The 26,614-nt window shown below is 57.3% G+C and overlaps 3 protein-coding genes across 14 annotated transcripts in view; 1 reads left to right on the top strand and 2 right to left on the bottom strand.

Moving 5' to 3' along the window:
• Positions 1 to 206: 206 nt before the first annotated feature.
• Positions 207 to 6,915, bottom strand: FIGNL1 (fidgetin like 1). 8 transcript variants are annotated; one of them, XM_038562601.1, is made up of 4 exons: positions 6,217 to 6,265; positions 3,292 to 3,374; positions 3,067 to 3,123; positions 207 to 2,984 (listed from the first exon to the last, which is right to left on the bottom strand). In XM_038562601.1, exon 4 carries the CDS (start codon positions 2,970 to 2,972, stop codon positions 942 to 944), a length of 2,031 nt encoding a protein of 676 aa, XP_038418529.1. In that variant the 5' UTR covers positions 2,973 to 2,984; positions 3,067 to 3,123; positions 3,292 to 3,374; positions 6,217 to 6,265; the 3' UTR covers positions 207 to 941. The 8 variants fall into 8 exon arrangements, with proteins under 8 accessions (XP_038418529.1, XP_038418528.1, XP_038418523.1 ...); XM_038562600.1 differs by having other exon boundaries at positions 3,067 to 3,135; positions 6,217 to 6,254; XM_038562595.1 differs by lacking the exons at positions 3,067 to 3,123; positions 6,217 to 6,265 and adding exons at positions 4,096 to 4,343; positions 4,457 to 4,974.
• LOC119877223 (basic salivary proline-rich protein 1-like) lies at positions 5,090 to 8,708 on the top strand. Its single transcript, XM_038562529.1, has 3 exons — positions 5,090 to 6,124; positions 6,223 to 6,288; positions 8,574 to 8,708. The coding sequence occupies exons 1-3, from the start codon at positions 5,090 to 5,092 to the stop codon at positions 8,706 to 8,708; spliced, it is 1,236 nt and encodes a 411-aa protein (XP_038418457.1).
• Positions 8,709 to 14,119: 5,411 nt separating this feature from the next.
• The window catches only part of DDC (dopa decarboxylase), a 74,383-nt gene continuing 61,888 nt past the window's right edge, over positions 14,120 to 26,614 (bottom strand). For 4 of the 5 annotated variants that reach the window (XM_038562604.1, XM_038562603.1, XM_038562606.1 and 1 more), the window contains exons 11-15: positions 24,219 to 24,238; positions 20,160 to 20,258; positions 18,490 to 18,606; positions 15,150 to 15,362; positions 14,120 to 14,508 (exon numbers count right to left, since the gene is read on the bottom strand). In XM_038562604.1, the coding sequence (XP_038418532.1) occupies positions 15,162 to 15,362; positions 18,490 to 18,606; positions 20,160 to 20,258; positions 24,219 to 24,238 (437 nt within the window). In that variant the 3' untranslated portion in view covers positions 14,120 to 14,508; positions 15,150 to 15,161. The remainder of the gene's footprint in view (positions 14,509 to 15,149; positions 15,363 to 18,489; positions 18,607 to 20,159; positions 20,259 to 24,218; positions 24,239 to 26,614) is intronic. The other variant, XM_038562602.1, reaches the window with a different exon arrangement.

A 26,614-nucleotide genomic window follows, 5' to 3' on the forward strand; every position in this document is an offset into this window, starting at 1 on the left:
ATGAGGACAGAAAGAAAAACGCAGGCTACAAAGAGGAATGCAGTGCAGCCTTGGTCCTGTGCAAAAACCCCTGGAAGAAACGCCTCTGTGTTCCCCAAAGTGGTGGGATGACCGTGGCTTTTACTCTCTTCTTGCTGTTCATTTCTATTCCCCAATATTTCTACAATGGACATCCATTACCTTATAAAATAAACTGGTCCATTATAAAAATCTGAAAACGTTTATTTTTGAGAGACCGATGCCACGGGCTGTGAAGTATGGTCAAATAAAATATTAATTTCCAACATCACTACTCCCTGCAAAAACACGGCATTCTTCACCTTCTGATTCTGCGGCTACGTCTCTGATTATTAGATTGTGCCGGCTACTTCTGAACACAGAGGTGATGGAAGAAAGCTGTAAGCGGTCACAAACCAGAACAAAACACTGGCACTTTGATCCCAGGGTCTGGGGAGATCGGAGACCTACTCAACAGCAGTGAGCAAAGCTGCGTCCCACATAAACCACGACACCGGCCAACACAAAGGGTTACGTGGGCTTCAGGAGACACCTTGTCTTCAACGGAAGACACGTGCCCATCAGATGCCACCTCACACACACAGATTTTCTGGTTTCAATCTGAGCTCACTATTCATCGTATTGTACATCTTGAAAAGAAAGGCCGCTTTGAAACCAAAGAAACGGTTTGTTCCTTCACATTTTGTACGAAGAGGCTCGCAATCAGGGAACATCTGGACAAACACTAAAGCTTCCATTAACACAGGCTAAGTCAATCAACTGTAAAATCTGAGCTCCTGTTATGCTATTTTATTTGAGGTGTAGAATTCAGAATAGACACTCAAAGCAAGACTAATGAATTCCCAGTTTCCCAGGCTAAAAAAGCAGGAGAGGCTGCATCCCAAAGATGCCATGTCTAAATTCCAAGTGTCCCATTTGTCCCTTTACTTCCCACAACCAAAAGTCCTGTTCCAGTTCTCGTAAAGCTCTAAGTCTTTAGGAGACACACTAGGCCGCACGGTTCTCAAGGCGTTCTCAAAGTCAACATAAGCTATTGGTCGAACTTGCTCGGGAGCTATGGTGGCGATGTCAGCAGTCTGCAGGCTGCGAATAGGCCCGAGAGACGCCTCTCTGCAAAGCTGTGTCATGTCGGCTCCCGAGAACCCGTCGGACTGACGTACAACCAGCGCGATTTCCTCCTCACTGAGGCAGCACTGCTCCTTGGACATCAGGTTAATCACGATCTGTCTCCTGGCCGAAGCTTCCGGGAGGGGAATATAAAGCCTTTTCACCAGCCTTCTCCGGGCGGCCTCATCAATTTCTTGGGGCCGATTGGTCGCTCCCACCACTAGAATACGATCTTCAGAGGACGTGGTTGCTCCATCTAACTGAACTAGGAATTCGGTTTTTATCCTTCTAGAAGATTCATGCTCGCCATCTCCTCGTTGAGACAATAGGGAATCGATTTCATCAATGAATATGACAGCTGGCTGCTGACACCTTGCCACAGCAAACAGTGCACGGACCATTTTCTCCCCCTCACCCACCCATTTAGAAGTCAAAGAAGAAGCGGAGATACTAAAGAACGTCGCCCCAGACTGGCTTGCGATGCACTTGCCAATCAGAGTCTTCCCGGTCCCGGGGGGCCCAAAGAGCAGAATTCCTTTAGGGGGTCCTCGTAGGCCAGTAAAGATGTCTGGCCTCATCATGGGCCACACGACTATCTCCTTTATCGTGGCTTTGGCAAATTCTACTCCTGCGATATCTTCCCAGTTGACTGGCGGGCCGTGATCCATGATCTCATTCATGATAAGTTCAATCATCTTTGGCTCCAAGTTCTTCAGACGCTCATCAACAGGATGTGCCGGCTCTGCGGGTCCCGGGATGTATGGCTTATACTGCACTCCCCCATTCTGATCTCCCCCATCTTGCTTAGGGAGAGGAGGAACAAACTTCCCAAATATCCCTCGGGACCTGCTGGCTCCCAGAGACTTCTTCACGCCGCCGTATGAGGACCCGGATACTCGCTGGGCTTGCTGGTACTTCTTTTGCTGATCCACCCATAATTGTTCTTTTGCAGTTTTAAAAGTAGGCAAGCTACCCTCTTCTCTTTGGCCATTATCTCCCGTTTTACTGAAAGCCTTATTCACCATTGAGGCAGAAAGGGCATCAACGGTGCCAGAACCATAAAAAGCTCTCCTCTCTCGTGGATCTTCGCAGACGGAAGGCAAACAAGACTGATTAGACGAGAACACATTTAGTCCTACGTTGGCTTTCGGAGAGCTGTTACTGTGCTTCCGGACGTTTCCAAATAACGGGGTGGCATGGATCTTTGCGGTGGCAAAGTCACCCAGCGGTGTTACAGACGTGGGACAGGTCTTACCAGTGCTGGGCAGCGCAGGCGGCAGGGCACTCTGAGGGCACTTCGGAGGGCTGCCCTCTGGGATGTCCAGGGTCCTGGTGGTATCATGCGCTGAGTTAGTTAATGGGCAGCCCTCCCCAGAACCCCCACACACACTCAATTTAGGGGGATCGAGGACAACAGCCTCTTGATGGATGACAACCGATGCATCAGCAGGTGCCAACAGAGAGTCTCTGGATTTCTTGCTGGCTTGCATCATCTCCTGCACATTACTCATTTTGAAAACATTATTTATTGACAATCCAGACTGCCACCTGTCACTGTCGGTTTGCTGAGACCTTGCTAAGGTTAAAATGCTTTCCGCGTAGTTATTCAAGCCAGTCTCAACATTGTCAGAATCAATAACTGCAGAATATCTCTCTGCATATCTTCTGAACAGTCTGGTGGCGCAGGCCGGGGACATCTCGGCGTTTGCCCATGCATACTGAATGCGTAATATCTGTGCCCGGTATGCGTCCGCCTTCTGTCCTGCGGTACACGTGCCAGATGTAATTGCAAAGTAATTCTTCTGCCACTCACTCAAGTGCACGGACCCGCTGCTGGAAGCCTGCATGCCGGAGGTGCTCTGACAAACGACAAAAATGAAAACATCAGGAGCAAGAAGAGTTTAAAACAAAGACGCGATACTGTGAGCGTGCTTCTCATACCTCTGCTCGTCGGCAGGGAGGTGTGCTAGACTTCTCGTGTGGAAGGACGGAGCACTTCTAAGGGAAAGACTAGATAATCACCGAGTTCAAGCATTCAAGACAGAGACTCGATTAGTAACGCTTTGTGATGGGGCTAATGGTTTTAATTATGTCATTTTCCCTGCACGTGTGGAAAACATGCGTAAGGTTTAGATGGAAAGGGTTTCAAATTAATCAGCAACACACCAAGCCTGGGGTTTCAGCTCCGTCTCAGAAGAACCAGACGAATGATGTCAGCCAAGCCGCTAGCACCGGGCCCTCAGTTTGATCTGTAAAGCGAGAGAAATCACCGTTAAGGATCGAGTCAAACAATGAGCATGAACACACTGCAGAAAGTACCATTCTCAGGCCTGTTACACAAACGTACAAACTAAGGCTGAGAGTTCCCCGGAGGTCACAGAGCAGCGCCAGAACTCACACTTGCCCGTTCACAGAATCCAGACTGCGGGCGTGCACAAGACCCTCCTGGGCGCTGCCAGCAAAGGCCACAGGGTGGGGATCATGAACATCAACGACCACCGTACAGGTGATGTTTTTAAGGGCTTACTCATCAAGCAGCACTGAAAACAGGATGCCCCACAATTTCACAATTTTCCAGTGTCACATGAAGTATTAAAAAGTGAAACTGGGACACCTGGGTGGCTCAGCGGTTGAACGTCTGCCTTCAGCTCAGGGCATGACCCCAGGGTTCTGGGATTGAGTCCTGCATCCTGCCCCCCGCACGGGGCCTGCTTCTCCCTCTGCCTGTGTCTCTGCTTGTCTCTTATGAATAAATAAAATCTTTTAAAAAATGAAACTGTCATTATGAATGAAACATGAAAACAAATCTGCTCAAGTATAAACACTAGGTCTCAACAGTCTGCTACCAAGGTGCTTTTAGTTTAGGGTCCTTCTCTCAACTTCTTTTTATAAGCTTCCTTACATTAAGTTGAATTATTTTACCAGAATTTTAGGTGATTGTGATTATATTGCTGGGTGTCTGGACTGTACCTCTCGATCCACAAAAGGATGCGTAAGAAAACGTCCCAAGTTTCCTAGGCGTACTGCGATGAAGGAGTGTTGCAGGAACCAAGAACTCGTGTACTTTAAGATCTACCTCCCAGGCAGCCCGGGTGGCTCAGTGGTTAGCGTCACCTTCGGCCCAGGGCGTGATCCTGGGATCCCGGGAACGAGTCCTGCATTGGGCTCCCCGCATGGAGCCTGCTTCTCCCTCTGCCTGTGTCTCTGCCTCTCTCACTCTGTGTCTCTCATGAATAAATAAATAAAATATTTTAAAATAAGTAATAAAATATAAAATAAAATAAAATAAAATAAAATAAAATAAAATAAAATAAAATAAAATAAAATCTACCTCCCAAATTGCCTGTTAATCAGCAATCCGTAAGTTCTTTTAATACACACGTAATACAGCCGTGTCTCCTATAAGGAGACAAAAAATGAAGGGCCCAGGAAGGTTCTCCTTTGCTTTAAGTGATAAAGCTGAATTACATGAGTCAAAAGGGGCAGCCCAGGAAGCTCAGTGGTTTAGCAGCGCCTTCGACCCAGGATGTGACCCCCAGGTCCTGGGATCGAGCCCCACCTCGGGCTCCCTGCATGGAGCCTGCTTCTCCCTCTGCCTGGGTCTCTGCCTCTTCTGTGTCTCTCATGAATAAGTGAATTTTAAAAATAAACAAATAAAAAATAAACGAGTCAAAAGTACACCTGACTTCTGACAACCTTTCGCCCTTCTTTCCACTCCACCATGTTAGTTTCTAAGACTCTGCGGGGCAGTCCTGGAACCGAGGAACTGGGAGGTGACCTGGAACGCAGGAACCACCTTCCTCATGGGGAGGAAGGCCCGCCTCCTCCTCCTCCTCCCTCCCCTCCCCCCGCGATGCTGGGAGGACCCCAGCGCTCAGCGCTCCATCGCGGCTCCCAGAACACCCTCCTTTCCTTTCCATCTTCACCGTTTCCTTGGAAGTGCACCTCCCCATCTGCCCCCCCCATGTGCGCGCCAGCAGCCCAACACCTGCCCGGCGGCCCCGCGGAGGGCGTCCTTGTGCCCCGGGGCACCACGGCCGGAGGTCACCGCAGCCCCGAGGGCACCGCGGCCCGAGGTCACCGCAGCCCGAGGTCACCGCAGCCCCGAGGTCACCGCGGCCCGAGGTCACCGCGGCCCGAGGTCACCGCAGCCCCGAGGTCACCGCGGCCCGAGGTCACCGCGGCCCGAGGTCACCGCAGCCCCGAGGTCACCGCAGCCCCGAGGTCACCGCAGCCCGAGCCCGAGGTCACCGCAGCCCGAGGTCACCGCGGCCCGAGGTCACCGCAGCCCCGAGGTCACCGCGGCCCGAGGTCACCGCGGCCCGAGGTCACCGCAGCCCCGAGGTCACCGCAGCCCCGAGGTCACCGCAGCCCGAGCCCGAGGTCACCGCAGCCCGAGGTCACCGCGGCCCGAGGTCACCGCAGCCCGAGGTCACCGCAGCCCCGAGGGCACCGCAGCCCGAGGTCACCGCAGCCCGAGCCCGAGGTCACCGCAGCCCGAGGGCGCCGCAGCCCCGAGGGCACCGCGGCCCGAGGTCACCGCGGCCCGAGGTCACCGCGGCCCGAGGTCACCGCGGCCCGAGGTCACCGCAGCCCCGAGGTCACCGCAGCCCGAGGTCACCGCGGCCCGAGGTCACCGCAGCCCCGAGGTCACCGCAGCCCCGAGGTCACCGCAGCCCGAGGTCACCGCAGCCCCTGGAGGGCGTCCCGTGCCCCGGTCACGGTGCCACCGCATTCCCTGCGCCTGACTCCGCGAACACACGGGAACTGCCTCTCGGGTCTGCAGTGTAGATGGTCCCCTGCTTTCCGGGAGAGCCTGGGCTGGTCCGACCGCCGGGGCCTCCGGGGCAGCGCTGCTCTGGGACCCCGTGCCCCCCGCAGCTGCCCCGGGGCAGCACCGACCGCCGCGCCCCAGGGGCCCTCCGCAAACCGCGGGCGCCGGGAGCCCCCGCACAGCCCGCCCCGCGGAGCCCGCCTGCATGCCCCCGCGCCGCCGTCCGCTCGCCGCCCCGCCCCGCCCCGCCCCGCCCTGCGCCCTCGGCGCCCCCCGCCCCGCCCGGCCCCGCGCCCGGACCCCGCCGCCCTGCCGACCTGCAGCCTCCGAAAAGCGCGGGGCCCGATGTGCGCATGCGCGCTGCCGACGTGCTCGGGCCCGCGCCGTGCGTGAGTGCGTGGGACGCGCGGGGCGGGGCCTGCGGGGCCTGGGCGGGGCCGGGGGCTGCCGGGGGCGGGGCCTGGGCGGGGCGGGGGCGGGGCCTGGGCGGGGGCGGGGGCGGGGCCGGGCCGCGGCCGCGCGGGGGTCAGCCCCGGGCTCAGGAGGCTGGTGGCCGAGGGCGACGCGGCGAGAGCGCGCGGGACATTGGGACACGCGGGGGGACAGGGCTTGGCGGGGAGGCGGGGACAGAGGGCCGGGAGGGGGCGGGGGCGCGGGACGGGGCTGCGGCCTGGCGGGGAGGTGGGGCGCGGGGGTCCCGGGGGTGGGGGCGCAGGTCCCGGGAGGCGGCGGGGAGGTCGGGGGCGCGGGGGGCTTCCAGAGGGCGCGGGAGGTCCCGGGGGGCGGGGGTCCGGCCGGGAGGGTGGGGAGGTCGGGGCGCGGGGGTTCCCGGGGGCGGGGGCGGAGGTGGGGGCACAGGGGTCCCGGGGGGCGGCGGGGGTCCGCCGCGGCGGAGGCGGAGGGCGGGGGTCCTGACGCAGGCCCGCCCCGTGGCTAGCCAGGACGGCTGCCCGGGAGGGGACCCCAGGGCCTCGGGTTCGCGCGCCCCGAAATACCTGCTGGGCGGCGCGGAGGGTGGCGCGCAGGTGAGAGGCTGCGGGGAAGGCGGTTCCGCCCGGCGGCCGGGGGGGCGGGGCAGGGGCGGGCAGGGGCAGGGGCAGGGGCAGGTGCAGGGGGCGGCGCGCGCAGGGCCCCTAAGGAGGGGACGCGGGGCGGGGGGCTGGTGGGAGCCAGGGGAGGCCGGTGCCCGCGGCCGTGCACCCCCCGCGCCCTCCGCCCCCACAGCAGAGCTGCTCCGCGGCCGCCGGTGGCGGTGAAGGCAGGAGAGGCGCGCAGATCCCCGTGGCGAGGGTCGGGGGCTCCGGGGCGTCCCCAGGCCAGCATGCCCCGCCCTGCGCCCCCTGGGACGCTCTCCTGGAGGGAAGCCTGGAAAGCACCCCGTCATTGCCTTGGACCGGGTTTGGGGGGACGCTGCGGAGGCCGGCCGCGCAGCTTAGGGTAGTGGGTCCTGCTTTCAGCCCAGGAAACAGACTAGCCCCGCGCCGCGACCGGCCTGACCGGTGCACTGACTTTAGAGACAGTCCGGGGCTGCTCAGGCCTAGGGCGGCCCTGCGGGGACAGCTCTCCATGCCATCCCAGCCTGGTCACCTGTAGCCCCCACAGTCCCAGGAACGCAGCCTCGCGCAGCCCCGGTTAAGGCAGAAGGACCCAAACCAGGACACACCTTTCACCTGAGTACTTCCCTCTCGGGAAAGGAAGAAGCCCCTTCCCAGGAAGCCCCAGCAGCCTCCCTGTTCCTCTCCTTGGCCTGCTGAGCCTGCGTTAGCCTGCACTACGGGGAGGGAGCGCGAAATAAAAGAAATTGGACAATAGATTTTTTCAAAAACAGGCAATCACAATGATCATTACAGCTCATAGTTCATTTCTTGGCTTACATAGTAATGAGAGACTCTTTATTCTAATCGTTCATAATTTATTAGCTAATGTTCTAATTATCATAATTACTCAAAATATAGAGAATAAAAATAAAACGAAAACTGTTGCCTCCGGGCTGATTCAGTTGTGCGTTTACCAGCTGTTTTTCTACTTGAATATTTAGAAATCCCATATACTGTTAGGGTGATTGGCAATAAATTTAAATAACCGCTGTTAGGGTAATTGGCAATTTTTGGTGACTTTTTTTTTAAAATAGATTTTATTTGTTTATTCATGAGAGAAACAGAGAAAGAGGCAGAGACACAGGCAGAGGGAGAAGCAGGCTCCATGCAGGGAGCCCAATGCAGGACTCGATCCCTGGACCCCAGGGTCACCACCTGAGCCAAAGGCAGATACTCAACTGCTGAGCCACCCAGGTGCCCCAGTGACTTTGATCACTAATGTTTTAACGGTAGCGTTTGGAGAATTTACACTGCCCTACCCTCGTAAGAAGTTTTCATTCAAATACTGAATTACATTCATGGTCTCCAGAGCTGTTTTTCAACAAGTCACACAAGCATTGCCACTTCATTTTAGTGCCTTTGAAGCAAGAGCTCTTCCCAATCCAGCAGTTTCCATCTTCCTGAGATGGGCAGAAGTGTAAGGCCCTTCAGTACCCTCCCTGAACGGAGCCTCCTCATCTGTGAAAGGGAAATAAACGCCTCTAACTCAGGAGCCACTCCAAGGATTACGTTAGTACGAGGGTCACAACGAATGGTAAACCGTCAGCAGCATCCAGCCCCACGCAGATGTCCCACAGGAGCTCCAGTGCCGGCGGGGCCGACTGCCCTATGACCTTGGTTACTGGCACTCGAACCCTCCCACCGTATCAGGAGGCTTCATCTTTTACAAACGGGACATGTTAGAGCTCTATCTGATACCTCAGCGCCGGTAGCGTGGAAGAGCTTAGACTTGAGCTGGCGGGTCAACCTCCCTCCCAAGACCATGGCCTGTGCTCGTGCTTCTGGGCAGGATTTTTTGAACCTGCAAGAGAAGCGGTTTCCACCTACAGCAGACAGAGTGAAGGGAGTGCTGGCTCTTTGTGCGAAGGATTCTGGGACAGGGCTGCTCATTCCCATATTCATGAATAGGACGAACGTGGTCTCAAATAAATGGTCTCAAACGAACGCCAGCACGCACTTCGGGGATCTCGTTTGTTTGTGAGCAGAGAGAGACTGTGGCCCCGAAGAACGTGCATCCCTGTGTGCCAGGAAAGTGACTTTCTGCAAGTTTAAAGGAGAGGTGTTTGTCGCGGTAGGGGAGCTGGGAGGAGCTGGGGGGAGCTGGGTGGGGAGCGGGAGGGGGCAAGCGGATGGTCTGAGGAGCTCAGGAAGCAGACGGACAGGAGTCAGATGAAACAGGCAGATCCACACTGGGCTCGGCTGGAGGGTGGCTGGATCGTCGCTGCCTTCAAGGCGCGGCTCCTGGCTCTGTGACAAGCAGTATCTGTGCCCACGGGCGTGCACCGGGCCGGCATGCCATCCCCAGTCCCAGAGAAGCCTTTCATCACCGCGCTGAGCGAGTCACAGGGACAGTGGGGAGGATCCTGTGGTCAATGGAAATGGGGCAGACAGAGCAAGGGGGAGCAGTCTGCTTTGGTCATTTTCTTCTGGAACGTCACCGCAAGCCTGAGTCAGCACTTGCAGGTGCTTCTAATCTGATACCACATAGGTGGTGGATTGAACCGTGTTCCCAAAAGTGAGGTGCCAACCTCCGGTATCAGGGAATGTGATGGTTTTGGGGTATAGGGTCTTTGCAGAGGCAGTCGAGTTAAGACGAGGCCACAGTGCATTGGGTGGGCCTTAAGCCAATGTGACTGATGAGCTATGAGAAAGAGGGGTGCAGAGGAGATGCAGAGATGGGTATGATATGCGCCCATAAGCCAGGGAGCACCTGGGGCCACCCAAAGCTGGAGAGGCGAGGAGGGACCCTCCCCTGGAGGCTGTGGGGGGACAGTGTGGCCCTGCCTTCATTTCAGGATCCTGGCCTCCAGCACCCCAAGAGACTAAATTTCTATTGTCTGAAGTCTCCTAGTTTATGGTGCTATGTTCCGAAAACCCCAGGAAAGCACTAGATTGTACTCCGACGGCCTAGGGGCGGGGTGGTGGCGTAATCAAGAACACGGGCCTGCAGAGTCAGCTTTCCTTGGTTCAAACCCCAGCCCCGCTGCACTGGAGCTACGAGCTACATCCCGGGCTCTTGAGGAGTCGATCGCTGACAGGCATTTGGAGCAGAGTAGCCCAGTAAGCACCCCGGCTGGAGCTTGCTACCGAAGAGGAAGCCGTCCTGGGCCAGTGCTTCCAATTTCTGTGCTCCCCAACGAGGCGGCCCAGCTTCCCTAGTTTTCAGACTCTCGAGTCTCTGACACAGGAGGGAGTTCAGTGGCTGTCGGGTTTTCCATCCCGTCAAGCCGGCCCTGGGCCTGTGCAGCTCCCCGAAGGCCTGCAGGGATGGAGCCCTCACTGCCCTGTGAGAAGGCACATTCTGTTCACTCCCAGCCCGTCATTTGAGCTCCCCCCGCTGAAACAAAACCTGCCTCCCTGGTGCTACTGTTTGGAGGCAGAGAGACTCTTCAAGCAAAAGGGAGTGAACATTTGAAGACAGGCACCAAGTCCTCTCTGAGTCCCCTCCCCCCAGCCTTCCATCCATAAACCTCCTCACGTGACCTGATTTCTCTCAGATGGCACCCGGGGGCCATTGCCATCGATGGTGAGGTCCGGGGTCTGCATTTTGGATGCTCTTGGACCCAGGTGGTCTCCCACCAGTGAGCCCACTCTGTTTTTTCCCCGTCTCCCTTCCTCGATGGTCCGTGTCACATCTCTGCTTAGGGAAGAAACACACAAGGGTCTCTAAACTAGTAGCTCCAGATTGATCCCCTTTACACAAGCGACCTGTGCTCACAGTCTTTCTGAATTCTCTATTATATATGACATGATAGGAGGTGATAGGAGGCCACACAGTGGTACAGAGGAAAAAGATCTTGGTATCAAATGCAGTAAAAAAGAAAAGGCAAAATAATTTCTAATGTGTGATCCTTGGGATTTACATGATTCAGAAAAGCAATAAAACCATCCTTAGATCAAGGGGCCATCAGGCAGTCTCCACCCCCGCTCTCAGACACAGGCTTTCCGTGGAAAGGATCCGTGGTTTCTCATGTACTGAGTCTATGGGACCCGTGAGCTAGGGGCTCAGGGATGAAGTCATGGTCCCAACCTGCCTTCCCTCCATGTCTTCTCCCCTTATGATGATCGAGGGAACACCTCTTCCTTCTCTCCCGAGTATCTCCACAGGCTCCTTCCGATAATGCCAGGTAGTCAGCCTGAGTGAGTGTCTTCGGTTCCAGGAAGCTTTGCTATTTGTCACATTTTGGAAAAGAGGCGTATGATTCCAGGGGGCTTTCCTAGTATAATACCGTAAGACCGATATAATCTCGGTTTGGTCCGTGACACTGGACACGGAGCTCTGAGACCCCTTGGAATGTGTGGGTGACAGGAGGCTCTTCTGTTCCAGAGGGGGGTGACTCTTGGCCGGCCCCTAGCTAGAATCAAGATGGGGGCTGGATACCAAGAAGACCAAGGTGTGATTAGAGGGTTTTGACTTCCAGTCCCGCCGCCTGACTTCTGGGGAGGGGAGGGGGGCCAGAGATGGAGCTCATCTTATGGTGATTTAATCAACCATGCCCATGTAATGGATCCACCATAAAAACCCCTTAATGGCAGTGTTTGGAGAGTTTCCAAGCTGGTGACCAGGTGGAGGTGCCAGGAGAGCAGGGTGTGGAAGCTCCACCCCCCGCCCACATTCCTGGCCCTGCTCAGCTCTTTGGGCTGGGCTGGTTGGTGCTGAGCTGTAGCCTTTAGAACAAAGTGCAAAATGTAAGTAACATGGTGTCTTGAGTCTGTGGGATCTTCTAGCAAAGCCTTGAACCTCAGGAGGGGGTCATGGGGACCCCTCCTTTACAGCCGGTCTGTCAGAAGTAGGGGAGGCCAGGGATTGCGAGTGGCATCGGGCAGAGGGCGGCTTGTGGTCCTGAGCCCTTAACTGCGGGATCTGACCCTAACTCCAGTTACGTAAGGTCAGAGAGCTAGAGAAGGAGTGTTGGAAGGGACACCACTGTTTGGTACCAGGAGGGAGAGCATCTCACTTGGTGGCAGAGGTGTTATGACTCCAAACGGTGTGGGTTTCAGGATCTGGACACATCCACATCCATCAAGGATCTTTCTGACACCGAGCAGCAGGTGCCGTTATTAGATGCCGGAAGGCGACAGGATTTGCGTGGACTTCCGGTGCCAGCAGTGGCCTATGACCCATCGTGACACCAAACGGAATATACATTTACATAAAGATGCCATGCGTTGATCAAAAGTAAGCCTGAGTAATCCAGACCTTTGTAAATTGTCTTGGGGCCAGGAGCCAAGACTCCACAGGGGAGGCGAAAAATTTTTTTTTTTTCCCGGAAGGGAACGAATGGCCTCACTGCCACTTATTGTGACAAACGGCTCACCCCCAAGAGCAGACAGCGTATTTGGCCGCTCGGCTGAGTGGGCAAGAGGGGGGATTCTAGAGCCAGACTGCCTGGGTTCCAGTCCTAGCTCAGTCACCAGTTGGCAGTGCGACCTTGGGACAAGTCACTAGACCTCTTGAAAAGTCCCCTTGACAAACCCTATTTTCTCATCTGTAAAATGGGAGTAAACACTGAGAATTTTAAAAGAAGCATAAAGTTAATATTTTAAAAATATTGATAACAAAAAAAAAATAAAAAAAAATAAAAATATTGATAACAGTGCCTCGCATTGATCACATGCATGTGCGTGTTGAATACGCCGGGAGGCAGGGCTTCTTGCTGTTTCCAGGCGAGGTGGTTTGCGGCCTGATTGCTCTTGTCTCAGAGATGCCTTAAGAGATCGGGAGGTGGGGTGAACTGCGCTGCTTTACCTAGAAACCGGCCGGAAGTCAGACCAGCTTTCATCTCTGCTGGGCCTCCATTTAAGCGGATGTCTGAGAATCTCCACCAGAAAGATCCAGCCAGGCCCAGAGAGGGGAGCCCCTCCGCCACTCAGCTGGCTTCCTGTCTGTGCCCGGCTCCCAGCAGCAGCCCTGTTGTCACCTGCTGTCCAGGCTCCGACCTGGGACTCAATCCACCGTCATCAACCCTAAGTATGCTTATGGATGGGGCCGGGTGGGCAGCTCCACGAAAGCCGGGAGCTGGCATCGTGACTTTGGAGGCTCCTTTTGGAGACCCTGAAGCAATCTTAGCTCAAGAGCACACTCAGGTGCAAACCATCTCATTGCAGAACAGAGACACCTCGGCCTCAACTCAATGACCTGAGGGCTCAACAGCCCTTATCATGAGGTCCCAGTAGTCCCAGTGGCACATCCACGTCCTCGTGCCTTGATGGATGGTGGGTCTGGTTTACTGATGGGCGAGAACGAACGGCCTTATGTGTAAGACGGGGAACTATGAGGCATCTGATATACTTCCAGATTCCGGAAAAACAGATAATTTCATTACAGTTAGCAATCAGAGGTCTTTGAAATTCCAATAGACGTATCAATAGCCCGAGGACCTTTTCTAAGAGTGCTTTGCTTTCAACAGTTAAATGGTCTCTAAAGGACAAGAACTCATCTGGGGATGAAAATTCAAGTATGTTTCCACCAGCAAAAGTCATTTCAAACAAAGATGGGCTATTTGAGGAAATATTGTGTCTTATCAGTATTTATGTTCACAAGAGCACTCCTGTGGTTTGTCAGTCCCAAGGCCAGAGGACAGATGAACCGATTACTGGTCCTGGGATGAGGAGACCAAGGCCCCAAAAGTTAGTCTTTCCATCACACCAGTAGAACTCAGTCCGTGGTTGTGTCCTGGTTCTGAGTTTATTTCTTCTAGAGTTGGCGTCATCTCTAAGTAAAACTCAACATCTAGGTGATGTTGCTAACCACCTAGAACAGTCCCTGACAGACACCAGGCACTCCACAAACACTTGTGGGCGCAGGGATTGACATTTTAAAGTATCCAAGGATGGGTGCACCTGGGTGGCTCTGGTTAAGTCTCTGCCTTCGGCTCAGGTCATGATCTCGGGGTCCTGGGATCGAGCCCCACGTCGGGCTCCCTGCTCAGCGAGGCGCCCGCGTCTCCCTCTCCCGCTCCCCCTACTTGTGCTCCCTCTCTTGCTCTCAGATGAATAAATAAAATAATATTTAAAATATCCAAGGATGCCATATCTTGGCTGTTCTGAAAGGCTAAGTCCGCATCGCAACCACCCATTGGGCACAACCTAGAACAAAAGGATGCTCACCAGGCACAGTCACTGCTGCGCTTCAAATTGTTTATTAAGCATTGAGCCACATGAGAGAACAATGGAAAGACCACAGGTATAATCTCAAGTCCCACAGTCCTAGAATATCCTGGAAAATATTTCAGTAAACCTCTCCCACCGAGACATCGAGAGCATGATTTCTTAATCAACAAAAGTCACAAGTGAATAATGAATAAAAGCTACATGCACTGGGATTAAGTTTTCAGACAGCAAGTAATGTTTCTTCATTGGTAAGAGAGTGAGCACACATGAGCACAAGCTCCAGGAGAATGTCACAGGGAGAAGCGTGACGCCGCAGGCGGGCGTGGGTCCCCGGAGCCACAACGTTGACTGTCTTCTCGTTCCATGATGTCAGGTACGCTTCTTTTCAACGTTTGAGCTCTACGGCGGAAAAAAATACGCATGAACATATGGCTACATCCCCCCCCGCCGCCACCAAGAAATGAAAGAATTGGTATTTTGGATGCGTCTCACTAGAATGGAGAGAGAGAACGTGCCCTTCCTCCTCCACCGAGTTGGATGGAACCGTGCCTCGTAGATGCATGTGAAGCGTCAGAGACGAGGTCGGTGGCCAAGCTGGCCTCCCTTGGACACATTTTATCAGTGTCAGCTGGATTCTGTGCCCCATGAAATGGGGAGAATTCCTTCTTTCCCTCAGAATTATGACCGCGTGCATTTGATCTGATAATCTCAGGTCATGATCCAGGGTCCTGGGATCGAGTCCTGCATCAGGCTCCCTACTCAATGGGTGGGGAGCGGCGGTGGGGGGGTCTGCTTCTCCCTCTGCTGCTACTAGTGCTCGTGCTTTCTCGCTCTCTCCCCCTCTCAAATAAATAAATAAAATCTTAAAAAAAAAAAAAAGAAAAAAGAAGACAAAGTAAAAACGTGTCTAAGTTCCTAAAAGATCATGACAGCATGTGGGTTCTACCTCCCTGGGTGGAAATCCCGGCCCAGGCAGCCATGGAGGCAGCGCCGGGGGCAGATTGGGGGCAGAGACGAGGACAGGGCCGGGGACAGCGTACCTCAGTCGGGCTCTAGTCCCTGGGGGTGGCCAGGAGGCTGGTGGCCAGCTGAGCGACGTGCTTCCAGGCCAGCTGCACGTGGGCAGATTCCACGGTGCGGGCGCAGATGGCAAAGCGCAGCACGAACTTGTCTCTGAGGTGACAGGGAACCAGGTGGATTTTTTTGGCGCTGTTGATTCTTTCCAGGAGCTCCTCGTTCAGCCTGTTGGAACCCTGCAGAGACGGAGAGACAGTCCCAAGGACTCCGACCTCGACCGGCCTCCGAGGATGGCTGGCATCCGGCGACACTGCCGCACATCCACTAGACGACGGGCCGCCTTACCACTTGCCTTTCATTTCCCAGGGTGAGGAATTCAGCTAAGTGAGAGTTACGTGGCCGTGGGAGACCACAGCCCCGCCCTACGGGCTCTCCACGGTCCAATGACGGACCAAGGATGACCCTTCCCCGGGCCAGGCTTTGTAAGGAAAACAGAGCTCCCTAGGCACGTGATCTACAAGCTGATGCGCTTCAGTGACCGAACTGGGGCTCCGGAGGCAGCCGCTGCCAGGATCGCTCCCAAACAGAGAGAAGAGACAGGAAGCACAGCCAACCTTGAACCTGGGCAAGCCGCCCGTGAACTGTGGCACCAAGGGGCCATCGGCAACCCCCCGGGGACAAGGAGCAGCCCAGCGAGCCGGGGCGGGCACCCTGCGGGACACCGCTGCTCTCATGCACCTGCCTCCCCTGCCCCAGCGCTCTTCTGCTTCCAGGAGGTGCCTCCCCCCATCTCATCATCACACGTGAAGGAGGATGGGAGTGGGGCCTCACCTCCCTGCTCTGTGGCCCTCACGGGGCTCGTGCATTTGCCTTTTCGTTCTGTCTTGAGAGTCGAGAAGCAGGGAGAACAGAGGGCGAAGAATGGTCCGGTTCCGCTCAGGCGCACACTAGCCGACGCCGAGGCCACCCATGAACCCAGCAGACCCTCCCCACCGCCAGCTGCGGGCCTCCGTGGGGCACCTACGGGGCCCAGTGCAGGACCTGGGCCAGGTCTAGACACAGCCTGTCCTGCCCAAGGATGATGCTAGGGAAGGAACAACACGTGCGCTTTACCAGGAAGACCCAGGCCAGAGCAAACAGGAGTAAGGCGGACAGTGGAGACATCAAAAACACATTATTTAGGGAAAATGTGCCTGCCGTTTTCAAGTGGGTGAGGTGAGGTATGTCTTCTATTAAGTGGAGAAAGAAGCCAAGCAGAGAAAACAGTAGAAGAGAAGGGGAGGGGGAGGGAGGGGAGGACGGGGAGGGAGGGGGAGGGAGGGGAGGACGGGGAGGGAGGGGGACCCCAGTGTGCATCTGAAGCCCCGGGTGGTGCAGAGGACAGAAGTCCCCCTGGAGCAGGACGGCACGGGAGATAGGGACGGCGGACGCACAGGGAAGCAGGAACACGGCCCGCGTGCTTCGATGTGCTTCCTTGAGAAGACACGGGGGTCGGTGGCACGGAAGCCCCCTGGCCGCTGGGCACTCCGGAGCCGGGGGGGGGGGGGGGGGGGGGGGGGGTGGGGGGGGGGTGGGGGGAGGTGGTGGTGGCGGGCGGGGGTGGGACTCGCCGCACCGCACCGCACGGACAGAAGGGGTCGGGCAGGTCGGGGGCACGGAGGCTGGCGTGGTGGGGGAGGACGATGAGGGCCTCAGGTCGCGGTGGTGGCCGCACGACCCCACACTTATGCCGAGCCCCACACGGGTGCAGCTGACCCCCGCGGACCCCACAGGGACCGCACGGATCGCTGTACACACGGGTTTCTTTCGATAAATCCGGCGCAGCTCAGCAAGCGTGTTTTCTCTTCCTAGTGATTTTCTTCCTAACGGTCTCCCTTCTGTGGCTCGCTTTGCTGTAGGAACGCGGCGAACACACGGAGCACACACGACCGGCGAGCCTCCGCCTTGCACGGGCGAGGCTTCTGGTCCGCAGTCTGGGGGCGAGTCCCACACGGATGCCAGCTTCGCAGGGGTCAGCGCCCCTCGCCCCCCACCTGGGCTTTACATGGACGCAGTGTGCGGTGTGTGCGTGACTAAAGAGTGAAAGTCCTGCGCGAACACTGGTGAGTCAAAGCAAAACGAAACGTCTCTTCCCCTGCAAACGCATCGAAGCCCGCCGCCAACACCAGGGACAACTGAGCCGTGGCCCGTGCTCTGGGGACCCGGGGACCTGGCCGCTGGGAGCCAGTGCTCCGAGGCCTCCCCCGTCTTCTGCACGTGGGTTCTCACCGCCCACCGTGCACCTGCACGGAGCTCACGGCCCCCTCACCGAGCCCTGTGTCTCTGAAGAGTCCAGGCTTTCTTGTGCCTGCTTCTCTCTGTCTCTCTCTTTAAGGATTTTATGTATTCATGAGAGACACACAGAGGCAGAGACACAGGCAGAGGGAGAAGCAGGCTCCATGCAGGGAGCCCGACGTAGGATTTGATCCGGGGACCCCGGGGTCACGCCCTGAGCCAAAGGCAGGTGCTGCACCGCTGAGCCCCCCAGGCGCCCCTCTCGTGCCTGGTCCTCCTTACCCCCTAGGAGCTCCAGGAATCAGTGACGGGGAGGATAGGGTCAGCGGGAGGCCACATTTGGATGACAGCACGTTGACCTGCAGCAGGCCTAGTCCTCCTCCCCTTGCTGACCTCCCGCATGGAAACATGGAGCCAGTGGAAAAGGCAGGTGGCAGCGCCCACGGCCAGCTCAGCTGCACAGGCCAGCGCCAGGCCCCCCTCCAGCCTCCCTCCCACAGGTAGATTGATAAGGGGCCTGTGTGCACAGCCTCTTTCGAGGACCTTCCAGAAACGTGGTCATGATCCCCAGCAGACACGGCTTGTGCCGTCCACCCTCTGGGCCAGCTCCCCCCCACCCCACGTGCACACACACACACACACACACACACACACTCATGAGTAGGGCAGCAGGACAACAGACCAGCATTTCTCAACCCCTGCACACACCCGGCCACCTGGAGGGGCCTGTGAAGACACTGGGGTCCGCAGGTCGGGGCTGGGGCCGGGGCCGGGGCTGGGGCTGGTCTGGGGGTGACCCCCCAGTTAGTGAGCCTGTGTACAGGTTACGGCTCAGAGCATCGCAGTGGCAGCCGTGTGGATGGAGAAACCGGGGAACATTCTAGGACCAAAGGTCTACACACGCAAGAAGTCTCAGCTCCGTGGAGGAGGGGCAGCAGGGCCTGGACCCAGGGACCCCAGGCGGCAAAATGCCTGGTGACTTCTGAGGTTCTGGGGAGCCAGCGTGCTGCTCTGAGCACCCAGGTGATGCATGATCCTCCCTCCCCGCCCGCCCATCAAAGGGAACGGGGACTAAAGCCACAAACCTACCTTTAGCCGGAAACAGACCAGCCCCAGGGTGACTTCCGTGCAGATTTCAAAGCGGGGATCCTGTTGCACCAAACGCTCAAACTCGTGAGCCAGCCGGACGTGCTGCAAAGGGGAGAACTGCCGCCTGAGTTCCCCAGGGCGGCGCAGCTCGGGACTCAGCCACCTAGAGACACTTCCTGGGCCGCGGCCGCAGCTCAGGGATGTGCTCCCAGCCATCTCCGCCGAGTGCTTGTCGCCCACACACGGGCTGCTCGCACTCAGGGCAGGACGACGCTCGCCATCCCGACGGGAGGACTGTGGGGTCTTCAGAAAAACCCCAACTAACGTTTTCTTCTGTGCGGCAGACCCTTGAATCCCACCAAAACAACCCGTTAGCACTTTAGAACGAAGGTCGGGAAGAGGGACCCTCTTCCCTTGCACCCCTGCAGCCCTTGCACCCACAGAGAAGGACAGCACCTGTCACATTCGACACACGCCTTCGTCTCACTGAATTCCCCACCTCACTTGGCTCTGCGGGGTTCACGGAGCCCCATAGGGGATTCAAATAGGATGTGAACTGAGAACAAGCCCGCGGGGCCTGCGCACCTGCTGCACACTCCGCACCTCTGGACCCCCGAGCGAGTGTGGCCGGGACCCAAACCGCCCTCAAGGGCCGCTCCGGGCAGAGGAATAGGTCTGGGGCCACTAGAGGGCAGCAGAGACTGTGCTGGCAGGCGCCCCCCCCCCCCCCCCCCCCCCCCCCCCCCGCCCCCCAGCAAGGGTCCAGAGGAGCCCCACCTGCTAAGGGACCGGCTTTGAGCATCCCCTCCCTCCCCGCGAGGCCGGGTGTGGAGTGTTTTCACAGGAAGCCTTGATCACACCCAGGGGGCCCTGAGCTTAAATCATCTGGCCAGTTAAAGCCCTTCTCCTCCTTCCCCAGAGCTGAATCCTCACTGTATTCGAGGACATGTTCTGAACTCACGCGCGCAGTCCTGCCTCATCCCCCAGAGACCACGGGCGTCCCCGCTCCCACGAAGCCCAAGAACCTCTGTCCATCAAGATGGGGTTGGGGCTGAGGATGGATGCTGGCATGGGAGGGAAGCGCTGGGACCCAGCAGCCTGCTGCAGCCAGCTAAAGGGGGGTCTTGGGGGGGGGGCAGCATATACTCTGGCCTCAGTTTCCTCAATTGTTAAAAAAGAAAAAAAAAGGCAGGGTGGTGGGTCCTGAAGTGGTTCTCCCTCTGTAGGCTTGTCACAGAGGCCTGGTTCGCTCAGCCAAACAGGTCGCCGGGACCCACCTGGAGGGTCCAAGACCACACGCGTGCCGCTGCTCAGGGGCGCACCGGGCACCCCGGGGCTAGGAGCTAGCCATCCCCAGCCACCTGGAGACCCTCCCAGGCTGGCAGTGCTTGGAGCAGAGCGTACTGGGTTCTCCCCACCGCTCCACCACTGTTGCCTGGACCTGCCACGGGCAGACGTGGCGACAGGACGGGCTGTCGGGGGTGTTGGCTCCGCAGCCTCCGGGGACCTGACGGCCCTGGTCCCCACGGGCGTGTGCAGGTCTGTCATCCTGCACCGACTGCCCACCCTCAGGAGTCCGAGCTAGCTGGCCGAGCCAGACACCGTCCTTCATTTCTAAGCTCCTACGGAAGTCCCCATGTGACCCCCAGAAGTGATGAACGCACAGTCACCTTGCGGATGTAGGCCTGCAGCCCCTTGACTCCGTACATCCTAAAAACAAACCACATCTTCAAGGAGCGGAATCTCCGGCCCAGGGGCAGCTGCCAGTGCTGGAAGAGAACAGAACACTCTGTGTCAGGGAGCAACGTACCGAGAGCTGCTCTCCTCCGGCTCACCGGGCACCTCTTGCCCTTGGAGGAGCAAACCCCCTGGAGGTCCCCTGGCCCGTCCCCTGCCGCCCGTGCCGATGCAAAGCCGACCGTGCGGTGAGCAGCGCCTGCAGCTGGAGCCTCTCTGTGCAAAGCTCCGAGACAAGGGAGGACGGACAGGTTGCTCCTGGGGAGGCACGGTGTCCCCTGAGCAGATGCCGGTGGGGCTCACTGACCGGCGGGGGCAGCGGAGTGGGGCCGGTTGCTCCATCCGTCCGTCTGTCCACGGGAAGGAGGAAGGACCAAGCCGACACCCACACCTTCCACCCCGCAGGCTCCCTGGGACGTCTTGGCACCCTTTCCTAGAGCAAGAGTGACTCTCCCTGCCCTGCTCGCAGTGACCTGCAAGACGGTCACTAGAAAACACAACCGCAGGGTGCCGGGGGCGGGGGGGTCCGTCCATGAAGCGTCTGCCTTCGGCTCAGGTCATGAGCTCAGGGTTCTGGGATCGAATCCCGCATTGGCTCCCTGCTCAACGAGGATCTGCTTCTCCCTCTGCTTCTCCCCTTGCTTGTGCGTGTGTGCTCTCTCTCCTTCTCTCTCAAATAAATAAAATCATAAAAAAAGAGAAAAGAAAAGCCCAACATGTTGGTCTTCAAATAGTCTCTCTTTAGCTTGTCCCGTTTGTCAGCTGGCTGGCACTCTACCGGCTGTGGGGGCCTCCATGGTGGCAAAGGTGCTGAAGCCAGCAAGAAGGGACACAGAGGGGAGGAAGGACAAGGGGGCATCTGGCATGAGAAAGCGAGGGCACTTCTCTGTGACTCCCAAGAGCCCCGTCCTGGACTTGCAAAGATGCCCAGGGCAACGCAGTCTCCCTTCCCGCTCCCTGGACCTCCCTGCAGGGCACAGCTCGCAGACGGGGCTGGCGAGTGCAGGGCCGCGGCGGGAGGGGGTTAGGCCTGGACCCTCCCGCAGGGCTCGGGGGGCACGGCTCCCCCGTAGCCCGGGGCAGGCAGGTGTCAAGCCCTGCGCTGGTCGCACCCACGGCCGAGCCACTTTCTGAACTTGGGGCTCCCAGCAAGGATTTCACGGGAGGCTCTCGAGTGGGAGAGAAGTGGGGGCCCGATATTGACACTCAGGCATCTGACATGGTGTCGCTCGGGGTCCCCCAGGCGCTGGGCCCGGTGGGGTCACAGGTCATACCACTGTCTTCTTAGCGCTGTGAGAAGAGGCCAGGGGGACGGACACGTTCGGTGCCACGGTGTCCCCTGCAGACACACGGCCGGCCTACCCTGCACTGTGTCTGCAGGCTGCTGGGGGGTCGTCAGTAAAAACGGAACCAACACGCCTTTTCGGAAAATCGGAAGGAAGATCCTTCACCGTCCCCGCTAACTGACCAGTAGGCGGTAAAGCCATCGTCTCCTGCCTTTGTTGCGCGCCGATGCTGCGTTCTAGAACCTTTCGTCACCAAGCTGACAGCTGCGCATCCCAGTGAGGTCTACGTCTAACATGGGGATGCACAGCAGGGCGAAGCTAACCTCTCCGTCCTGGAGTAGCAGGTGCTCACAGGTGAATCGAGCGCTCATTCACATGTGCCCCTAAAGTGCTGTCATGACCTGAGCCCAGGACGGGATGGAGGTAGGTGCCCCCAGAGCAGAAATGCCCCGTGCACTCAGCTCCCCGTGCACACAGCCCGGATGCACAGAGGGGACGGGACTCCGGGTCCTTGCTGTTCCAACCCCCGCCCCTCGCCCACCCCATGCCGCTCGGTGGAATATTCCGACCACTGTGCTGATACAGCAGGAGGAAGGTCCGTTCCACCGTCCTGCACGGGCCGCCTGGAAGGATCTCGCACGCAGAAGCCCGCTCCAGGTTTCTGGGACACAGCGGAGCCATTTCTGGGTGCTTTCCCTCCACAACTGAAAAATTCTAAACCCTGTCTTCGGCACGTCCTGTACACCGTCCCGCTCGCGAGAAGCCACCAACGAGGACCGGGAGGCGCACTTCCCTCACCAAAGGGCCTTGGGAGGCTCAGAGTGAGAGCTTCTGACTTAAGTCCTTGGTTCTCTTTTAACCGTGTTCCACAGATTCCTTGACTTCGCTGACCCTGTGTCTCCGCGTCTGTGAAACGGGGATCAGCGTCCCCACTTTGCCCAGGACCACGTGCATCGTTGGCAAACGACACCACGTTTCCACCGCCGGCCTGCCGCCACGGGCAGACGCAGTATGAACCGCCTTCGCCGACGTGTTCCCAGCTCCCTCCTCAAGGTGCTGACGCTGCCCTCAGGCCCCGTGCCTCCTGCCAGCGCAGTACTCACCCCTCGAACCCCCCACTTCCCCAACTAGCCTGGGAGACGCCCAGAATCCCAGTGTCTCCTCCGCAGCCCCAGGGCGGTGGCCACCTCAGGCTGGGCTCCCAATGTCTTTGAACAAAATGATGATGATGTCAATCATATTCTTTTTTCTTGGTCTGCTGAGCCTGGCCCCGGGGCATTTGCCCAGAATTCACTCTAAAGGAAGAGCCTGGGTGCCGGGGCATTTGCCTGGAATTTGCTCTAAAGGAAGAAGCCATGAGAGAGTTCGAGAGGCGTCTATAAGCGCATCGAAAAGGAAAGATGTCCCTACATCGGAGCTAAGACAGCAGTAAAACTGCCAGAAAATACAGTCTGGGTCCCCATAGGGCTGTGGCATGGGGAGAGGGTCAGGGGAGGCCGGGAACACTTGTGCCTTTGATGAGGGAACCAAGGAACAGCACTCATAGGTCAAGACTGGTGCTCCAGGACCTTTGCATGGCCAGGGCCCAGCACAGGCTCCCACTGACCTGTGTGGTCTTTCCTGGTGGGACGCCCTGCGTTTGCCCCATGGGACCTCTCCTACTTCATGGAGATGGTATTCCAAGGGCTAACTTATGGGCATCAGCTCTTCGAAAATTCTCTACTCCAAAACAATTTTCCCCATCCTTCTAACTTGATCCTCCATAAATTTCACTGTTTATTCATTAATCGTGAAATATCTGCTAAGGATACACTAGGTGCCATCCCCTGGCATTGCTGGGAAGGGGCAGCGAAGCGCACAACGATCCAGGAGGACCTCCCAGGCCAGGTGGATGTGGGTGAGGCTGGCTGCCGCGGCGCTGCACACCTGCCTGGATACGGGTCTTTGAAGAACAGCGGGTGGACCAACCTAAGACTGTCCACACGTGACACGCAGCTCACAAGCCGCCGGCGCTGAGGCCTCGTTATCATAAAGCATTAGATGTGGCATAAGGAGACGCTGAAGTCCAGGGGACGGGCTGAGGAGTTGGGACACGGGGACGTTTCCCTTGGGCCGGAAAGGGCCATCAGAGAGGAGCAACACATTTGAGGTCTGTCTCAGAACGGCCGCCCACGGCACTGTGCGGAACGGCCATCCTGGCCCGTGTGGCCACCTGGGCCCCGTGCCCCTCGGGAGCCTGGGGGTCCAGGAAGGAGTGGGGGGCCTCACTCACCTCTGAGCGGCTGCCAGCGCCACACACGGCCCCCGGCTGAGAACGGGGCCTGCTGTCGGAGCACCCCTGAGGTCTCTGGCCCTGCTCCCTAGGGCCCTGCAGGCGCCGGCCCCAGGCACACAGCAGCTTCGCACAGCACGGGGCCACGGGTCCAAGCGCAGCGCCCACCCCGACAGGAACCTGGGCGCAGAACTTCCTGCCTCCGTCCCAAAGGGCGGGCAAGATGACTCCCCCCTGACCCGACACCCAGAGTCGCTGGGCTCAGCAGAGCTGTCCGCGGCCTGGCTTGCTTAGCTACCTAGGACCTAGGTAGACGCGGTCCTCCAGGGCGTCCCTGACCCCGAGGGGCATGGAGCCCACGACAGCTCCCAGTGCTGCCTTCACACCTGTGGTTACCTGAGACCTGGACTCAGCGAGCGAGATCTCCCACTTACCCTGTAGTCGGTGATGAGCCCTGCAAAAGAGAAAGGAACAAACAAAAAGAAGCCATTAGACACATTGGTCAATTGCATGCCTAATCCTCCTCATTTTCAAGATCAATTTCTTGTTTTGTTTTAAAAAAAAAAAAATTATTTATTTAATCATGAGAGACACAGAGAGAGAGAGAGGCAGAGACAGAGGCAGAGGGAGAAGCAGGCTCCATGCAGGGAGCCCGACGTGGGACTCCATCCTGGGTCTCCAGGATCATGCCCTGGGCTGAAGGCGGTGCTAAATCGCTGAGCCACCCAGGGATCCCCAAGATCGATTTCTTGTGCCCCCCCCCCATTATCTCCTCCATGAGACCATGGAGGGCAGGGGCTGGGTGTTCTCCTTGGCACTTCCCAAGGTCACGGATCCACGGGGTTTTCCAGTACAAAGTGGAAATGCTGGTCGACGAGGGGCTTTCTATGCTTCCACAAGCACAACATCTGAGCTCTCTTCTCTTGCCCACTAGTAACTTGGTGTTCAGCTCCTGAAGACCTCATCGTGCACTCATTCGTGCGTGGGAAGGTGAACTGGTGACATACAGAGTGATTAGACCATAAGATAAGCACCCGGCTGTGGAGGGGCGTCTGTGTCTGCATCCCTGGATCTCAGCCCAGAGCCCGGCACGGGGCAGACGCTGGTGAGCAACCACTGGAGCCGAGTCATCACCCTGGATTCAGATGGCTTCGTTGTGGTCACAGAAAAGGCGGGTTTGCGTTCGGTCTCCCCTTGCACCTAACGCAGCGAAGCCAAGGATTTTGGTGGACAGAAACTCTCACCAGTGGGAGTCGCCCCGGGGTGACCTCAGGCAAGCAGTAGCCTGGGAATTGGGAACATGCGCGGCAGTCCTGTTTTGAACATCTGATCCTCCAGTGTAGGTCCAGACGGGACACGCTGCGGCGCACTGGTGTCCCCGCTTCTGCAGCAGGAGCAACGGTAGCCTGGCCGCAGCAAGCCCAGGCTGCAGGCAGCTGGGACAAGCGCCACCCAGCACCCCCACCCCCACCCCCGCCAAGACTGCTCTTCAGTGATTCTACAGATGGGTCTACATTCCACGTATAAGGAAACCTAAAGTTGTTGCTTATCACCGGCTCTTTGACTCTCCTCTGGAGACAACAGGTGTTCTCCCAATTAGGTCGTAAAATGGTGGCGATGGGAAAACGTGGGGGGCCATCCTGCAAGGCTCCGCCTCCTGGTTTTATGAGGGACCCTGAGACCGAAGCCCGGAGTCGCACAGCCCTTGGCAACTCCCAGCCCCTGCCCTCTGCACCGTATGAAACACACTGTGAAGCAGATGTCCCCAGCAGGGTCACCGGCAGTGACCCAACAGCGAGGCACGCACGCCAGCAGAAATGAAAGAGCCGCGGCCCAAAGTATGCGTGGCATGTAATGAGCACCCGGCAAGGGTCTGCTCGGAACCCAGATGACATCGTGCATGAAGGCGCATGAAGGACCCTCCTTTGTTCACATCACACGCAGAGTGCAGAACCGAGGCAGGGACGTGCTGGCACGGCAGCCGCTCCCACGATGCTGCCCAAAGGCTGCCGCCGGTCACCATCCCCCGAGTCCAGCAGTGTTCCAGCAGCAGCACGACCGGATCCGAGGCTCCGGGGGGGACAGAGAGACAACAGGCAGGAAACCAGTGGGTGAGACGGCTGCGTGGCCAGACTCACGTGCCATGAAGGGTATCGGCTCCAGCGGAGAGATCTGGGAAGACCTCATGGAGGGGGAGGCTTTCGCCCTGGACCCAGTGTCAGAGGCATCCTAAGGACACCCACGCAGGAATACCCGCTGCTGCGGCCTCGCGAGCTGAGTGCACGGCATAAGGGGCCACAGGGCAGTTCCTTTTTTTTAAATTAATTAATTAATTAATTGATTAATTTAATTTTAATTTTAATTTTAATTTTTTTTCCACAGGGCAATTCTGACAGGCTTTTTAAATAGTTAATAAGGAGGCTTTTATTATCACATAGAAAGGTTTAAAAAAAAAACAAATCCTTGGGGACACCTGGGGGGGCTCAGCGGTTGAGCATCTGCCTTCAGCCCAGGGCGTGACCCCGGGGTCCTGGGATCGAGTCCCACATCAGGCTTCTTCTTGCAGGGAGCCTGCTTCTCCCTCTGCCTGGGTCTCTCATGAATAAATAACATCTTAAAAAAAAAAACACACAAACAAACCCTGTAAAACATAGTTTTCATTTCAAGGAGCACAAGGCTTAGTGGCGGCACCAGGGCTAAATCCGTGCAGATAAATATGCCCTTACATCCATTGGCCATAAAAGCTGAAAGTTGATTTTTGGTGATCTACTTGTTAAACACAAAATGGGCCCCTGTTTTCGTGGACTTATAGAAGTTTGTGGTCTTTTAT

This window comes from Canis lupus, chromosome 18 (assembly GCF_011100685.1).
Source record: "Canis lupus familiaris isolate Mischka breed German Shepherd chromosome 18, alternate assembly UU_Cfam_GSD_1.0, whole genome shotgun sequence".
NCBI lineage: Eukaryota > Metazoa > Chordata > Mammalia > Carnivora > Canidae > Canis > Canis lupus.

Bases quoted from the DNA above. Each gene is read 5' to 3' on its own strand.
- FIGNL1 (XM_038562597.1), bottom strand. From the start codon at position 2,972: ATGCAGGCTTCCAGCAGCGGGTCCGTGCACTTGAGTGAGTGGCAGAAG.
- LOC119877223 (XM_038562529.1), top strand. From the start codon at position 5,090: ATGTGCGCGCCAGCAGCCCAACACCTGCCCGGCGGCCCCGCGGAGGGC. The intron at 6,125-6,222 runs GCTCGCCGCCCC...GCCGACCTGCAG, and splicing joins ATGCCCCCGCGCCGCCGTCC to CCTCCGAAAAGCGCGGGGCC. The intron at 6,289-8,573 runs GTGAGTGCGTGG...GATGTCCCACAG, and splicing joins TGCTCGGGCCCGCGCCGTGC to GAGCTCCAGTGCCGGCGGGG.